This window comes from Rhinolophus hipposideros (assembly GCF_964194185.1).
Source record: "Rhinolophus hipposideros genome assembly, chromosome: 11".
In the NCBI taxonomy this organism is placed as follows: domain Eukaryota; kingdom Metazoa; phylum Chordata; class Mammalia; order Chiroptera; family Rhinolophidae; genus Rhinolophus; species Rhinolophus hipposideros.
In genome coordinates, this window is record NC_138057.1 from 23453755 (window position 1) to 23472782 (window position 19028).

The 19028-nt window shown below is 38.3% G+C and overlaps 1 protein-coding gene across 4 annotated transcripts in view; it reads left to right on the forward strand.

Annotated features, from left to right (window-relative positions):
• FREM1 (FRAS1 related extracellular matrix 1) overlaps positions 1-19028 on the forward strand; it is a 155766-nt gene that overhangs the window by 19112 nt on the left and 117626 nt on the right. For all 4 annotated transcript variants that reach the window (XR_013994416.1, XR_013994417.1, XR_013994418.1 and 1 more), the window contains exons 3-6: positions 4954-5454; positions 9287-9381; positions 11831-12132; positions 13465-13661. Coding sequence is in view for 1 of the 4 variants with exons in the window: in XM_081066045.1 (XP_080922171.1) it covers positions 5221-5454; positions 9287-9381; positions 11831-12132; positions 13465-13661 (828 nt within the window). In the remaining 3 variants the exon portion in view is untranslated. The remainder of the gene's footprint in view (positions 1-4953; positions 5455-9286; positions 9382-11830; positions 12133-13464; positions 13662-19028) is intronic.

Genomic DNA, 19028 nt, shown 5'->3' on the forward strand with positions numbered 1-19028 from the left:
AATTTTTATAAGGAAGAACTTGAAGCAGAGTAGTTTTCCACTTTTTAGAACATCTTTTCTCACATTGTTATTGGGTTGTACAGGTATACTTAGAATACATGATTTCCTCTTGAAGAAAGGTAGTGGTGGGAAATGGTCTGTACAAACAAAACTGATTTGCAGTCATGACATGAGGTTTTTGAAATGCCGAGAAGCAGCTGACCCACACAAGCAAGCAGAGACAGGATTTTTTTCTATTGTAGAATGAAATTCAGACCCATGTGTCTAAAGTCAGTTTATAATCTCTATTGATACTCTAGCCACCTTTCTACTTCCACTTCCAAATACCCTCACTGATTCTGCTGACTCTGTAGATGTCCACCTCAGCAGTTAGAGAACAATCTGTGGACAGAAGGATTCTCAAGGTCTGACTTGGCCCTATGTTGAAATCAAGGAGATGGAATTCTCAAAATATGCTAGGCTTCCCATTAAGGTATTGTCAAATAAATGTTGGCTGCCTCTGGACATCATAATTTTATATCAGAGACAAGGAAATTACTACCATTTTATTTTGGGGGACATAAAAGAGCCATCATCACCTGTGAAATCTTGTTTGACACAGCGTTCTGATTTCCTTTGCTTTTGTTCTCTGTGTGGTTTTTGTTGTTGTTGTTGTAGTTTGTGTTTTGCCCTCTCCTTCTCTGTCTGTTCATCTGGATCTTTTTCTCTTTCCCTCCTCTTGGCACCTTCTTCAAGTAAAATATCAGAGCAATATTTTACATGGACTCTCCACATACTTAGTGTTTCCCAACATTAAGAGAAAAATACAAGAGCAAAATTAGAATATGAATAAAAAACAAATAAAGCATATTATTTTTTGATCTTTATTGCCCCTAATTTTGTAGCCCAGTTGACTGAAAAATGAGTTTTGTTTGATTTTGAATTTGGAAATTGTACTCTTGTTTTCTTTCTCCCAAATGTGTAGCTTCAGGTTGTTTCTGAAATATCAGAATTCAGTTTTCACTACTACATCCTATCTTAAGGCTATGAGGGGAAAAAACTATAAATTTAGAATGTAAATAAAACATACCCTTTTTGACTTTTACTGAACCTAATTTTTCTGCCTTCACCAAGCTCCAAGTCCTGTCATTCTATTTTTCTTGAGATGAGCTTTACTCTTATTCCTTTGATATATTTTGTAATAATAATATTACATCTGTATGGAGCTTTATAATTAAGAAAATATTTCCACATGGATTATCTCATTTGGTCTCACGGGGAAACTGGAAGAAGGAGAATGAATGGCCTTATTTTTAAAAGAGGGAACTGATGTTCATAAGAATCAAGATTAGACTATGGATCTTCAGTATTCAGGTCTACTTTTTGCCCACCAGTGTGGCCCAGGGAGCCACAGAAATAGATTTTCTTCTTTTCATCTCTTGTCTCTTCCTGGTAGATGAACGTTAAAATCTTGTTCCCTTATCTTCTAAGTAAGGGCTTACTATCATATAGGGAATGAGCTATTGCCTCATATGCTGTAAGAGAAAATGTTACAGTCTTTAGCTAAATAGTGACTAAACTAAATTAATAGAAAAGCTTAAAGAATAAATTGATTTTTAAAAGTGTAGAGTTCAATCAGGAGTAACAAAATAAACCCCAAATAACAGTGGGTTAAATAGGAAAGAAGTTTACATCCCTCACTATGTAGAATTCTGGGAGAATGGGCCAATATGGTGACTCTGCTTTGCAAATGCCCCAGAGACCCAGGTTCCTTCTAGCTCACAGGTCTGTCAGCTGTGTTTCTCACGTGGAAGACAGCATGTCAATCTGGACAACAGGTTTGAGGGAATCATAAAGGTACATCTGTGAATTAAAGACAGAAATTTTTCACCTTCCTGAGGCAGATGGCAATGAACACCATAAATAAGCAAATGTATGTTTAGATGATTGTAAGGGCTAAAGTTTCTAACAAAGCAGAAAAAGATGTACTGGGGAGGAAAGCCTCATACCTTTCATGGGGCAGTTAGCTGTGGCTACACTGCAAATGTGACATTTGATGGAAAACTTGAAAGTGGTGAGGTAGAAAGAAGGATATCTGAGGGAAGAATGTTTGTGCCAAAGGGAACAACAGTGGGAAGGTTCAGGAGCAAGGTGAGAATGGGAAGGTTGGTCTTGATTTGTCTGAAGAAAGCAAAGATGCTAGTGTGGCTGGAGCAGAGAGCAAAGGGATGACAAACAGGAGATGAGATGAGAGAGGTAAGGGAGGAAAAGATTATATCGTCCTGTGTGTCATTATGATGGCCATTGCAGTTATCCAGCAGAGCTGGTGATGGCCTGGTCCAGGTTGGTAACAATGGAAGTAGAGAGAAGTGGTTGGACTCTGGATATGTTTTGTAGGAAGAATGCATTCAATTTATACTGCTGTGTAAACAAATTACTACAAACCCAGTGGCTTATGGCAACACAAATTTATCATCTCATAGTTTCCATTGGTCAGGAGTCCAGTCATGGCTTACCTGGGTTGTTTGCTTCAGGTTGTCACCAGACTTCAGGCAAGGAGTCAGCTGAGCTCCACTCTTCTCTGGAGGCTTGCTTTAGGAAGAATTTTCTCTTAAGCTGATTCAGATTGTTGGCAGATTTTATTTCCTTGTGACAGTAAAACTCTAGGGGGCTTCCTTTTTCAAGTTCAGCAGTTTCTCCTGCTGAACTCCAGCCTGCTAAGAGAGAGTCCGGGGTGTGTGTGTGTGTATGTGTGTGTGTGTGTGTGCGCGCGCGCGCGCGTATTTATTTCAGTATCCATTGGTTGTGTACAGAAATTTGTTGAAGTCATTAAAATGTAAAGCCTTTCTATGAGCATAATAAATCACCATTAGTTCACCTAATTATACCCTGAATTTAAGAATGTATTTCAATACATTTTATTTTGGATAAAATCATTTCTGTTCTTATAGAACACAGGGAAATAATCTTGAAATTCTAAATGGTTAAAGTAGAAACAAAGAATACATTTGTGCAAATTCAGTCCATGGGAATGACATTCCATCACCTTTGCCTTATTTTTTTGGTTGGAAGTGTCATATGTTCTGTTGTCACTCCAGGGCAGGAAACTTCTGGATAATAGGAAGCTGGAATTATTGGAGGTCTGTCCACCGCAATGAACAAACAGGATTTTTTTTTGTTCATTCAGATGTAGAGTGTGAAACAAAAGAGGAGAACAACTGAAAGTTGGAGTTGCCGTTAACTGAGATAGGGAAGACTGAGGAAGGGAAGATCAAGAGCCCAAATTAGGGTACAAGACGCCTATGACACACCCCATGGAGATGTCAAACGGACAGTTGCATGTACAAAGCTAAAGTTAAGGGAGGAGGTTAGAGATCTAATTTTTGGTCTCATTAACATGTAAGTGATATGTAGAGCCAAGTAATAATGAGATCACTAGGGAGTGAGGGTAGACAAAAAAACAAGTCCAAGGACTGGACAATATGTCCCCCCCCCCCATTAAAAAGTCAGAGTCTGGGAAGAAGCTGTACAGAAATGAGATGAGTGAGATAAAAGGAATGCATAAGAGTATAAAGTTCATGCAGCCTTTACATGTTGACTTAATTTGCTTAAATCTCAGAAAACAAAGTTTTTCCCCTTATTTCTCAGTTTTGGGAGGCACCTTCCTACCCTGTGGCCTTTCCTCTCTGAATGTGCTAGGATTCTTTGAGTGGTTTGAGATGCCAAATGTGAATGGAAACAAGGTTTGATTTTGTTGAGAAAGTTCAACAACCAGATTTACATTCTTGTCCAAATAAGCCAACTTAATTCATCCTGCGAGTGGACAGCATGGTCAGTGGAAATGTGTGAATTGTTTTATTTTGGGACTGACAACATAAAAAAACAGGCTGCTCTGAAGGGGACTGACACCCCTTCAGGTGTCAGGTGACACATGTCATACACTACCTCAAAAGTAAAAGGGTTTAAATAGTGACAAGAGAATGAGTCTTCCTTTAATGTACTAGATGTAGGTAATAGAGACATTTTCGTCCACACAATTCTGTCAAACATTTATTTCAATTTCTGTTGGCTATACGTATACAGACACTTATTAAAATCATTAAGCTGTAAAGCTTTTCTATGGGCATAACAAACCACCATTGGTTCACTTAATCTTACCCTGATTTTAAGGATATATTTTAATACATTTTACTTTTGATAAAATCATTTCTGTTCTCATAGAATACAGAGAAATAATCTTGAAATTCTAAGTGGTTATTGTAAAAACAGGAAGACCCCATTTGTGCAAATTCACTCCATTATAATATAATTAGTGTTGTAAATAATGTAAATATGCACACATATTTACTGTTTCATTAGCTATGTATGTTGGAGCTATATTATTCGATTCCTAGTCCCTTTTACACATAAACAAAAACCCAAATGTTCATGTAGAAGAAAATATATTTTATCGAAGTTCCACTCAGGTATGTCTTAGTTGTCTTCATTCCCCAACAAAGTCAGAATTGTGTCCATCTGACAAATTATGGAGCCTATTATTTGGGTAGAATTAATCATGTTTCCAAACAGTGTCCAAATAATTCTATTAGCTCTCTTCTACAAATCAGGTTATCGTCCTCATTTAACAAGTGAGGAAACAGAAGCAGAGTTCAATAACTCCTCCGAACACAGAACCAAACGCTGCGGTGAGGCTTGGGCAGTGAGGCTGGCTGGCTGGCGTCTGTTGGACCACACAACTGACATCCCAGTTGGGGCATGTTCAGTCCGGAAGCAGGAGTTACAAGCAGTGTAATGAAACGACCGCATTGCCTTTCAGATGGGCCTGGAGGTCAAGTTAGTTTATTTGTTTTTAATTTAGCTGAAATGATAGGCTGGTTGAAAGATTTCTTTGTCGGTAGGGATTTTTTGAGTAGCCACGCAAACCTTTTGGTCTCTCTCTCTCATTTTTCCTCTGACCCCTTCTCCCACTTGCAGGATTAGAAAAGCACTTGGGAGGCACATTAATCTTGCCAGCGTTGTCAGGAGTGATCAGCGAGTTTTATTAAAAGCCCCGGGATTGCCTGAAAGGCCTCCTTGTCTGAGTTTGCAATGAGAGAGGCATGTTAAGATCTTGGGGCACATTGTCAGGACCCTTTGCCCTGCCCCTTGGACTATGAACTGACACCCCCGGAAGAAGCACAGAAACTCTCCTTTGTTGAAGGGATTTCACCGGTGGACGGGAAGGAGTTGGCCCCTGTCGGCATGAGCTCTCTGAGTTGGGGTGGGCTGAAAGCCGTCATCCTGCTGCTCTTCCTGGACTGGGCCAGCCCCACCTTCATCAGTGTGAACCGCGGGGTCAGGGTGATGAAGGGCAGCTCCGCCTTCTTGTTGGGAGAGGACCTGAAGTTCGCCATCCCCAAAGAGAAAGATGCTTGCAAAGTGGAAGTTATTATGAATGAGCCAATAACCCAGAGGGTTGGGAAACTCACTCCACAGGTAGGTCATAACAGATTTTCTATTCAGTGGTGTGAATAAATGTGTGTGTGAGAGAGAGAGAGAGAGTGTGTGTGTGTGTGTGTGTGTGTGTGTAGAGAGAGAGAGAGAAAGAGAGAGAGAGAAAACAGAGACAGCGCTGGGCAGTCTCTTGCATGGTGTGATATGATCAGTCTTTATGGGTTATTCTTAGCCCCCATCATCTTACCCATTGCTAGTCAGGTCATCTTTGGATAAGATAATCAGGATTTCAGGACATTTTTAGAACACAATTGTGATCATAGAATAGCAAAAGTGAAACAGGAAGACATTGTCATCTATTAACATCACCCAAACATTCCCTTGATTAAGGGAAGAGAGGTGGCAAAGAGAGGTGGAGATACTTCACTTTCAATATTCACTGTTCTTCAAAAAGTGTCTGCATAAAATTTTTTTGCTTTAGTTGAAACCTAGGAGACTTTGTCTTTTAAGGATATTCTAGGCTCTAGATGGGCATCTAAAAAATATTAGTATACAAGAATGGCCCCAGGTCACAAGTGTTTGGTAATTTCAACATCTCCCCACTTTCTCCCAACATAATTTGCATTCGGAAATGTGTTTGATTGGCATCTATCACTCAAGGAGAAAGGGGGACCGGAATGAGTAGGTGACATGAATAAGCTCAGCTGCAGGCAACAGCTGAGTCCCTACAGGGACTGGGGTCAAAAGCAAACCCTTGGAGTTTTGGAGAGCAGTAAAATAGGACCCAAATCCTGGAGGACTGGGGTCCCTGATAAAGCAGGGCTGTATGGATATATGTGGGTGCCTTATAAAGACTGATCAACTAATAAATTAGTACTCTTTCATATATATTCAACATTTATTTAGAAGTGATACTTACTGTTTTGTGGGGGAAGGAGAGAAGAAAAATTCCTCCTGGTGGCATGCTGGGGCAACCTATGGTCAGCTGTATTTAACTCTGGTCCCCTAGAGCATTTGTACCCTACTGAGCAAACAAAAGCCCTGTTATTCACCAGATTTTCCCTCCTTAGGAAGAAATTTTGGAGGATATATATTAAGGCAGCCTCTCAGGTGTGTTTTCTTCCCATCTCAAAAAAATCTATGACTTCTAAATGTATATAGCATTTTTTTTCTGAGAGTAATGAAATTGTGTCCATTATATATTTTCACTGGAGACCAAAAAGAGATCTAAGTGACTGAAACTAGGTGAAAAAACTTATTTGGTCACAAGGATCAAGGGTTGTGATAGATGTCCAAGTTAACTCCATCTCAAACTTTCTCTGATTTTAAGGCAAAAATCCACATAGAAAGATAATATGGAACAGAAACAACAACATGTCTTGCTGATTTAGAAAGTCTGGACTGCTAGGGAAGAGAGATGGGCTCTGAATATCCCCAACAGGTCTCCTAGTGAGCTGTTGGTCATTAAAAAACAATGACAACAATAAAAAACCAAGTCCTGAATGTTCAGTATATGTATCTCCAGAGGTAAATCTGACATCGCAAACAGATTTATGTTATCTAAAGTAGATATGTGATTTACATCTAAAATTTATCTTGTGGAGAAGGAATCCACTAAAATATGGAGTTTCATCACCTTTTTGTCAAATATTAGAACTTTGTACTATGAAGAAATCTATATATCCAAAAATGTTGTTTCCTAAACTACCAGGTGATCTTCCTTTTTTTTTTTTTTTTTAAATTATGATACTTTCAACAAAAATGAGAATCCCAAGTAAAGTCTGCCTTTTTGAAGTGTGTGCTTGTTTTTAATTCAGGCTGATTCAGCCCTCTCAAGGGATTTATCTCTTATGGAGTTTTTGAAATTAAGCATAGCCAAACGCGCGTGTGTGTGCATGGACACACACACACACACACACACACACACACACAGAGAGACATGTACACCGCCTAAACATTATTCTTTAATAGAGCTTACGAGTAAGTTAAAAACAGGGCTTATGTGAACCCATTTCTAGCAAGACGACTGTATTAACAACACCCTGCTGTGTAATGAACAGTTTTATTTGATTTGTACGGAAAATGTTTTGTTTAACATCTGTTCAATTAGTGTTTTCATTTCATTACTGGAGTTTGTCTTAGGACCAACAGGTTCATTTTCCTATTGGATGTTTGGAAAGGGATTTCAGCTGGTGCACACCAGTACCTTCTGTTTAGACAACCCTCCTGATATAGTCAATTAGATAAGGTCGATGGCATTATGTTTTCCTCATGTTTTAGGTCAAAACTTCTTTACACCCAGCACTTCTAACACCTGTCCCAAAGCAAAAAATTTCCTGGGTGGAAAAACACCCCAGTTTAATGCTGAGCATGCTCTTTTGAATAGGAAATACAGCACTAACAAAATATCTCTAGTTTGAACCAGTTTACTGTCATTATAGTGAGTAATGTGTTAGGAATGTGTGACAATTTAATTATAAATTGTAATTGAAAAGCAGTTGAAGTGGAAAAAAACAAAGCTAGACAGTAATTAGAAAAGGATTTAGCTCTCCTTTGTTTTAGTTAGCAAATTTATGGACAATTATGGTTGTTGCCTTTTATAAAAGGAAAACATATTATGAAACATAAAACAGATGTTTCTTTTAACAAACAGATTGTCTCTTTATTACCATGACTATTTGTCAATAATATGGGAAAGGTCTTTCTTTTATTTCCTTTCGTGTTGTAAATTAAGAGGAACCAATGATGGATGCAGGAAAAGAAGATCATTTGTATAAGTGATAACGTCTTCTCAGGATTATGTTGTCTGTAAATGTTTGAAGCTGTAACAAGGTACAGGCTAAACGCCGTGAACTCAATAGTGATGATGTGTGAATACCTCAAGGATATATAGTAAGTCCTCACTTAATGTCATTGATAACTTCAGCATCTTTAAGTGAAATGATGTATAACTAAACCAATTTTACCATAGGCTAATTGATACAAACAAGAGTTAAGTTCCTACTGCACCTCAGTTATAATGAAATGACGTTGAATGAAACGACACTATTTGAGGACTTGCTGTATATCTTAGAACACTACCAAGTCAGAATGGGGGTATGGTATAGGTGGCAGAGGCAATTCCTTTTAAAAACTAGAGTTTCCCAAATATAACAGTTAGCAATTTCCTTTATAGTTCTGAGTGAGGTGATACAGTTAATTATAATTTTATTTGAATAGAGAAAATTGCCTTTAAATTGCTATTTGTCGTATCAACCATTTCTGTTATTATATAAATAATAAAATATCACAAATATAGGAGAAACACCTGAGGGTCATGTTTGGCTCTGATGAAGCACAATTGTGTCCATAGTCAGTGGCTGCATTTGAATATAAAAGCACTATTTGTAAAAGAAAGAAAGAAAAGGAGAAGGAAAATGAAAATACAGAACTCAAACAGTGTGTTGCATGTTTGTAATGCATGCCTTGCATGGATACACACAGGTAGACCTTTCTTACTCAATTGTTACGAAGGGTGTGGGTAAATAATATTTTGATAAATGGAACCATGTTTTAAACGTATATAGACTGTAAAAAGATTATTTAGAGAGATAATCCCTCTTTAATTTACAAGCTTGATCTGCTTACTGTGATTTTCATAATTTAGATATTCTCAAACCAAGATACAACGGTATAAGCAGGATGTATGGAGTTGGGTAGACAAGGTGGTGATTAACACACACACACACACACACACACACACACACACACACACAAGAAACAAAACAAAAAGTTAACAGACCATGATTTCCTCAGGAAGTACTTAACTGCTGGAAAAATTAACTCTTGTACCAATTTTCTCACAGATATTTATCCATTTCTTCATGTGAACTAGGTCTTTGACTGCCATTTCCTTCCCAATGAAGTAAAGTACATTCACAACGGTTGCCCGATTCTTGATGAAGACACAGTGAAGCTTAGACTTTACAGGTAAGCAGTACAGGAGCTTCATTCATTCTCGGCCAGATGACCATCCTATGCAGTTCTTTTTCTGTGGATAGGTATTATCATGGGGAGTTACTAGATTCCAAACAAGAAAGTAATCAGTAGAAACTGGAGACCTGAATGAGTGAGGGAAGAATTGTAACCAGCTTTCAGTGATTTTTATTTGTATCATCTAATAAAGATGGAGCTTTTCTGTGGCAAATTATTAGTCCTATTCTGTTTCCCATTAGAGTTCTTGTACAGATATCTCTCGATCCAACCCTCCATTTATGATGGGAAATGGAAATTCTAAAGTACAAATTCTTAATGAGAATAAGGAGGAAAATATATACGTATTCCAAAATTTAGTAAATTTCTTTTTGATGATCAGGTGCTTAATTATAAGAAGTGCAGTATCATTTATTTTTAAACATATTAAATAATAAACAAATTTAAAAAATTAATTCTAAAGTTAAACAGAGTGACCGTATGACCCAGCAATTCCACGTATATATGCAAGAGAAATAAAAACTTATGTTTAGCAAGAACTTGTATGCAGATGTTTATTGCAGCATTATTCATAATTGCCAAAAAGTTGAAATAGTCCAACTGATGAATGTATAAACAAAATGTGAGATATCCAGATAATGGAATATTATTCAGCCATAAAAAAATGAAGTACTGATACATGCTACAATGTGGATGAACATTGCAAACTTTATGCTAAGGGAAAGAAGCCAGGCATAAAAGGTCACATACTGTATGATTTCATTTATATGAGATGTCCAGATAAGGCAAATCCATTAAGGTAGAAAGTACATTAGTGGTTTCCAGGGGCTGGGGGAGGGGCAAATGGGAAGTGAGTGCTGGTGGGTACGGATTTCTTTTTGGGATGATAAAAATGTTCTGGAATTAGAGTCATAATGGTTGTATAACATTGTGAATATACTAGAAACCACTGAGTGTATGCTTTAAAAAGGTGAATTTTATGGTATAGTAATTATATCTTAGTAAAAAAGTTAATTTAAAAATTAAGCTCATGTTTTTGGTATTGCTCACTTCATATAAACAACTGAGAATGCAGTGTTGGTAGAGTAGGTCTTTATATCGTTTTTACTTGTTTTTATTGCTTTTAGGAGTGTTTGGATAAAATAGCTCAGTGTGAATTTCCCGTAAGCATTAGACTAAGTGAAGAGTGTTATAGTGACATTGGAATAATGAATCATTTTATAAACACTTATGACTACCTGCCATAGGTCAGGCCTGTCCTGGGCATAGGAAACACGAAGATGAGGATATATGGACACTTGGTGCTCATAGTCTGATGCAAAAAAGACGGACAGATAATTGTGATGCAGAGAGACAAGTGCTGAAGGAGAGACATGAAAAAAATGATGCGCTCAGAAAATGAAAAGGCACTCAAGGATTCCTTAGGAAACAGAATGTATGCGGTTAGCATACAGGGCTTTTTTATTTTTCTAAGACTTTAAAGTTAAAAAACGAATTAGCTTCAGAGACCTTGCCTAGGAGGGCTGGAAAAGCTGATGAATTCTGACTGGTCCCATTTCTTCCTTGAGGTTCTAAGGGGTGGAGAGTGTGGAGGAGCAGTCATGAAGGGTAGAGTTAGAGGAGCTGTCATTCCTCTTGGTCTTCAGGACATTTAAAGCAAGATATTCAAAGGAGTTGGAGATGGAAAATCAGGAAGCATGCTTATTCCCCTCTTACCTCCTTTCCAGCCCTTTGGCAAGCTATTTGACCTTTCTATGCCTCAGTTTCCTTATCTGTAAAATGGGATTAACAATGCCTACATAGGTTCTTATGGAGATTGCGATACTCTTTGTAACTAGTTTACCATTAGCTTGGGCCATAAAAGCATATCAGTTAGGAGCTGCATTATCGATGCATACCCACCTCTCATTAATTTTCTTCCGGCAAAGTGGTCACTAAGGTATTGGAGGGAATGGAAGTAACAATCACTGAGCACATTGCCGTGCACTAAGGTGGGAACCCAAACTAGGCTGTAAAAACTGCGCTTGTCATGGTGTTTCTGAAGAGCAGAAAGACCTTCATCTGCTTCAAAAACTCCTCTCCCTTTCACTCCTGAATTAAAACTCAGCCCATAAAGTGTATGAGCTTCGTACTCTTAAATTTTATATGTGCTAGAAGTGAGACTCTGAGCTCATTGCAATCATTAAATATCAGTATGAGTGACGGGCTTGAGAGCGGGTATTGAAAGAAAGGTCATTGGAGGTGAAAGTGGCAGAGAAAGGGATTGCCAGCAAGATAAGAAGAAAGAAAAAGAACAGAGAGATTGGGAAGAGAGTACGAAATAAAATCCAAATTACCGAGTAACCAAATGTTGTGAAGGCCAGTCTTTAAGTTTCTGTCCAAGCATGCAAGTGTCAGAAGTATCTGTGCACCACGAAATATTGCCTTTGCTCTGTTCTCCCCGCAGGTTTACTGAGACAGACACATTTGTGGAAACCTTCATCCTGCGGGTCTATCTCCTGGAACCAGACTGTAACATCATCCGTATGAGTAACAATGTACTGGAGGTGTCTAGGTTCTACGGCCTGTCCCGAGCCATTGATAAGAACCTGCTTAGCTTTGACTACGACAGGACAGCTCCCCTGGAGTGTACTGTCAGGCTGGACCCTGTGGGAACTCGGCTGCCAGCCCATGGCCAGATGGTTGTGGTGGAGCCTGGGCCGGAAGAACCACGGGGAGATCAGCCACATACGTTTTTCCCTGACTCTCGTACGATATGTTTTAATACTTATTTGGGTGTTACTAAAACTGATGAAAATGTCTGGCTGTGGTCATCTGCCACTATGACCAAGAGTTTTACTTAATATTACTGGTAGCTGGATGAAAAATGTAGGTTAGTTTTTCAGACACTAAAAGAAATCCTAAAGACCTGGGTTTGAAAACTGCCTGTGCTATTTATTTCCTGTGTGCTTTTAGGCAAGTTACTTAACCTGTGAAATGGGCAAGGGTAATAGCTGTTCCACAGGCTTGTATAAGGATAGAGTTTATGAGATGACATGCACAGATGGTTTACACAGTATGGTTCATCATAAGGGCTCAAGAATTGTCAGCTCTTCTTAGTACGAGGAGCAATGGCAGCTGTAGTATAAGTAGTTGGTATATTAATTAAGTATTATTAGATTATGAGCAGATTTGAGGTAGAGCTGGTGAGCAGCAGCCATGGTTTAAATCAAGAAGAGTTAATAGTTAATTTTCCCCCCTATTATTTATTCAATCAATACATTTTGGGCAACTCCTATATGTACAATAGCATTCTAGGCATGATGGGAAAACCAAGAAATATGAGGGATAATCATAGTGATAGAAACACTTTGAATCTGGACAGCAGTTTACAGCTAACACATTTGCACGTAAGTCATCTCATTCAGTCTTCACAACCGTTGGGTTAAGAAGAGGAATATCCATTTTCTACCCCAAGGAAATATACAAAAGGCCACTTGAAAAAAATAAGTGGCTTATGTATATCATACACGCTGCAAGAGCGAAAAATGCAGTTGGGCAGAGACATAAAAACTATGGTTTAAAGTGGGAGAGAGCATTTGACCAAAGAATGTTTAAGGGAAGGTGTAGTAAAAAGACTAAGTGGACCTGGAAAGATATGCACGACTCAAGTGTGTGACAAGCACAATGGGGAGAGCATGTCAGTGATTAGAATAATCTGGTAGAGAGAGATTGCATGACAGAGTCATGGAAGTGGATACTGCAAACGCAGACTGGTGGTTGTCTGTAGAAGGGCTTATAGTGAGCCACTGGCCTGTCTGTCAGAAACGTTCAAGCACCAGAAAATGCATTTCATTTTTCTCTCTGTAACTCTCGGTGCACAAGGATCTCACGAGACAACTAGTCCACTGTTCTTTTCAGTAAAAGAAATCACAGGCTTTTAGAAGAATGACAACCCACTGAGTGAATGATTGGGGGGTACCCATGAGTATTCCTGGGGCAGTGAGAGGGAATAATTGTCCATGGGAGGGAGGATTCGCTTTTACATTTGACAATCGTTATGTTCAAATGACTGTCTTAATTCAGTGTTGTACACCCTAGAACTGGAAACAGAACTCAAGTGTCCAGGTGGAAGCTGTACCCCGGGATTGAAGAAAATAGGAAGCCTCAAAGTGAGCTGTGAGGAGTTCCTGCTGATGGGGCTTCGCTATCAGCATACGGATCCCCCTTCTCCCAACATCGATTATATCTCCATCCGACTGGACCTCACAGATAGCAGGAGTAAGGTCGTATACAAGGTAGAGTTTGGGGTTATGTGTCTATGTCCCCAGCTGATCCACAGAGAAGGCCAGTTTCCTGGAGTTGCTCGTGTTGGCTCCCCTGCCAGGGGGAGTTCCTGGGCATGGGGGCTGGAACAGCCCCATGACTCATTAGAACTGCAGGCTTATTTATTCTGCTAATCAGGGCTTAAAGCAGTAGCTTCTGTATATAATATCAGTATAAGAAGCTGGGGTGACTGTGTACCAGAGGAAACTGCTTGGCTCTCTTCTGTCTGGGCTGGGGCCAGTTACCCTTCTTTACTCTTTCCCTTCATTATACTTCAGTTTGTCGTTTGATCTTTTGTAATACCTTCTCTTTGATGCCCCATTGCCCCCTTCTTTCTTAGAACCGCTTTTCACCTGTTAGAGGAAGGATATCAAGGGGTCCACATACCTACTCTGCAAGGCCAGGAAACTGGGAGGGAGGGGACTTCAGTCCCCCGTTTGTTGTAGTAGTGGATTGTATACTTTTCACTCTTCCAGACTTTGAGATGGAAGGCTGGGTCGTCAAGGAGACAGACCCCCAATTTCTTTTAAAGTCTCCCTTTTCCTCTTCTTGATCTCTTTACATTGAAATGATGGTATAAAACGGAATCAATTTATACAAAATATTTAATATGCTATTCTACTGATTCATGTACATATTCTATAATTTATTTACTTGGGTAGTTGGGCAACTGTAACAGCTTGGATTTTGTGCTGATATGCAATGATCCAAGATTATGTTTGTGAAAACCTCCATCTTTCACAGTCTGACTTCTCACTAGGATTTCTTCTGAGACACAAATATTGAACATTATCCCCAAGAAATGTATAAGACATGGAATGATAAGAAAATGATAAAAGAGGATCATGAAAATTTAGAATTGAGATTTGGAAAGACTTTGAGATAGTCTGGTCAAATTGATCACGGAAGTTAACTGGAGAGCTCTTAAAGGATAAATTTGAGTCTAACATGTAATAGTTAAGATCACTGGGCCCAGACTGCCTGAGTTCAAATGTTTACTTAACTAGCTGTGTGACTTTGAACTTTATGCTTCATTTCTTTAATCTTGAAATGGGGATCTTAGAGTAACTGAGAGTGTTAAATGAAATAGTTATGAAGCACTTCACACAAAGCCTGGCACATAGTAAGCACTACACATATTTTGCTCGGGAAAAAGCCCCCCAGTAAAAAACTGATTATCAGCTAGGTTTGGAAATATCTGATTTAGCCCAGGCGCCTTATTTGATAGCAGTGGCCAGAGAAATTGCATGCCTTGCCCATGCATTACATGGCTGTTTTTATGGCTGAGCCAAGACTAAACTCTAACTCCTAGTAGTTATTTTCTGTTTGTTTTAACATGAAACTCCTTTCACTTTTAATGTTTTCTTGTCTCCATTAAAAAAATTAGATCCACTTTTATTTTGTAATTGATTTTTCTTCTTTTTCCTCTCTATGTTGAGTTAGGGCTTTGTTTATATTTTCAGATCAGTTTTACTGAGCGTTTATCCCTTCAAATGAACTTGCTTTATTTAGCATTAACTATTAACCATAGTCAGTTGGGCATGTCATAAAACAGATTCTCTGATGAATATAAAAGTAATATGCTCACTACAGAGAATATTTTTTAAAAAATACAGAAGGTGAAATAAGAAGAAAATAAAACTAGCCGTATTTCTACCATTTTTGGACACAGTGGAGAGACATGCACACCTTGTTTTATGGAATTGAATTTATACTGTATTTAAAATTTTCTCTTTTAAAAATTATTTTTATGCTTGTATAAATCCATCATCATCGAGTGACTGACTATTCACCCATAATTTCTTCTAGTTTTTTAAAGGTTTTCTTGTTTACCTTTGCCTTTTTAATCCACCTGCAATAAATTTTATTATATTTTGAAACATAGGAATAGTTTTTTCCAAGTAGCCAAAATTTTTGACACTATTTGTTGAATAGGTAACCTGTTTACCCTTGATTTTAGATGAGTCATCTATTGTGTAGAAAGATATTATGTGTACTACTTCAAGGCTAGTTCTTTTGTTGCTTAGATTTGCCTACTTATTCCTATACCAATATTCTATTATTCTAAATGTAATAGGTTTATAATACACTTTAATATTTTACAGGCAAGTTCTTAATCATCACTAGTCTTCAAAATTTTCTTAATCCATTCTCACCTATTTTTAGTTTCAGAAAATAGTTAAGTAATTTATATTAGTTTAAGAAAAGCCCATTAGCATTTTTATCAGGATTGGATTGAAACTACAAATTATTTGTCTGTAGAATCCGAATATTAGAACATTGACCCTGTTGAGTGTTCTCATCCAGAAATGAGATATCCCTCTTCATCTAGGCAAATATTCTTTGATGTGTTTCTTTAAAGTTTGCAGGTATTTTTTCATGTAAGTTGAGCACACTTATTAAGTCCAGTCCTAGACAATTTGTTTTTGTGAAATTATTGTGAACAAATTCTTCCCTGCATTACATCTTCTCATTGGTTACTGATGATAAATAGGAAAGCTATTTTTTTTTTTTTTTTGTATAATTCTCTTCTATCTGGCTTCTTTCTTGAATTCAATTATTCTAAGAATGTTTCAGTTCTTTAGGCTTTTAAAGACCCTAATTATACCTTTCACTAATGATGATAATTTTATCTTTCCTTTTCCAATAATTATTCCTCTTATTTCTGGTCTCTTCCCCACTGGCTTGGCCAGAATAATATTAAATATAATGATGTTTACAGGAAGACTTGTCTTGTAGTGTTTATGAATATCAACTACGCCTCACTATTCTTTTTAATGCTTCCTGCTTTGAATTCATCTTTCTTTGAAATTGATATGGTCTCTTCTTTTATTTCTTACATGATAACTTTAGATCATCCTTTTACTTCTGATCTTTGTATATAATATTATTTTAAATACCGCTCCTGTAAGGCACATATAATTGGATTATTTAATTTCAGAATATTTGTTATGAACCAGGGAATTTAAGCTTTATTTTTGTAATAATAGATACATAGGGATTTTTTCTATCTTGTTTTCTGCTTTCTTGCTTATTAAAAAATGTATCTTGCAATATAGGCTATATTTTCTTGGCATTTATTTTTATTTATTTGAAAGTCCTATATCCCACATTGTGTTTTACTAGAATTAAATTCTAAATTAAAAATTCTTTAACCTATAGTTTTAATATTTAAAGTGAAAAACAAACAAACACAACACAAGTTCTCTTGGCTCCTTGCTATAGATGATGAGGCTTGATCCTGTTTATCTTTTTTCCTGACAGTTGCCCGCCTCCCAGGCTTTACTTTTTAATCTGCAATTTTAGTTCTAGCATACGGTTATCACATCTTATTATTTCTTATATCATGTATCTTTTATTTCAAGTAAGCGTCTTTGACGTTTGACATTTGTATCAATTTTCTTAACATGTTTAAAATAACATACTGATTTAATCTTAACTCTTGGTTTAATTGGTCTTATTGTTTAGCACCAGTGCTTTTTATATTATGATTTCTCCATTCTTGAATTTTCAAATTATGCATCTTCAAATAATTTTTTCCATGGCATATGAAGAACAGACACTCTAAACTCTGGGTATCTCAGCATATCATTCATTTGTCTTCATAATCCATGCAGTGGGGGTTGGGGGGTATGTATATGCGGTAATCATCTTCTCTGTTTCTTTTTGAGCTTCTCTCTTCTTTGGAGCATTGCTAGGTATTTCCTGAACTTCCAGGCTGTGGGTTTGGGGGGGAGTGTTGGAGAGAGAGGTCTTGTTTGATCAGGCACTGATGGGATATGACTTCATGCTCTCTGAGTCTGGCATATGTTTCAAGCTGCTTATTTGTCTCTGAGGCAGTTTCATGGCCTCTCAGGAGCTACCCCATCACAAAGATCCCTCATCACTGAGGCTTCTTACCTATAGATCTCTTGTCTAAAGAGGATGCATTTCTGGCCTGAGTGATCCCTTGGAAGTCCTCCGTTAGCTCCTAAGATGTGATTGCCACTTTCAGCTCCTTGCTGCTGGGATTCTTTATCCTCTCGAGGATCCCCCCTAAAGATCCCGGCATGGATGGCCCCAGACGAACTCTCTGTTCCACTTGGCTCACATCTGGAAGCACTCCTGTAATCTCCCCTGCCATAAACAAGGAATGTAAAATAATCCCAGCGCAGCCACCATTATCTTCTGCCTCTAGCCACGTAGCTTCCTCAGGTATGAGTCAACCTCTGTGTGCTCCACATGTAAAAGACACACTTTAAAGCTCGTCTCTGGACCCCTGAGACAGGAAGGGTCCCATCCTTCCTCTTTGTGTGGCTGTGTGGTGTTGGGGCTCAGGCGAGTGACTCAGCACAACACAGCATTCCTTGCGCTAAGTAAATCGCTTTCTTTTCTCTTTCTTATAGTGGGCAAAAGGGTTCTAGAGTCTGGAGCCGGTTCCAGACAATTTGCTTTGTAAACTCGTGCTCATGGTATCTGTCCCACATTCACTTTGAAATCTGACATCTCTTTGATTAGAACTTCAGTTGAGACAGAGCCAAGGAGAATTCCATTTTTAACATTCCATTATAGATGGATTATAACTCGTTGTCCAATGGGCAGTGTTCAGCAATATTGAACCCATGTGACAAATAATTGAGCTTGGTTCTCTCAACGGTGGAAAACATAAAATCCCATGATGACTAGCATCTCCTACTGTGAAGGTTCTTCCCATCTGCAGCACTTGTTGAGCCCTCAGATCCCAGAATGCACCTTCAGGGTTTCTCTGGGGGACCTCCATCCTGAGGGTTCTTCCTCATAGCTCTCTCTTTTGAGAAGGGGGCATTTCTAGCGTGAGTGGTCATTTGCAATTCCCATTACCTGCTCCTCACTTGGAGACTCAGAGTTTTAAGTAACGAGGCAACAGGCAACCATCCTTTAGTTGCATGAATACCGAGCTATAAAGACATTTTCCTTCATTCTGACCCTGCCTGCTTTAAACCAACATTACAGGAAGTAGCAGGGTGGCTGGAGGAGATTGGCGATGTGTGCCAGCTACTGCTAAGTACTTTACTTTCGCTGTCTCATTTAATCCTCATTTAATACTTGGGGATCTAGTATTCCCATTTTACAGATGTAGGACATGAGATTTGGGGATTAAATAACTTGCTTAAAGTTACACACATCATAAGTGCTGGAGATAGAATAAAAGCACAGTTCCTTCTGATGCCAAAATTGGTGCACCTTCTCAACCCTGGCTGCCTATTAGAGTACCCAGACAGCTTTAAAAACACCAGTTTTCCAGGTCCCTCCTTGAAACAATTCGATTAGGACTTCTGGCGATGAAGCTTGGGCATCAGAATGTGTTGAAACTCCCCAGC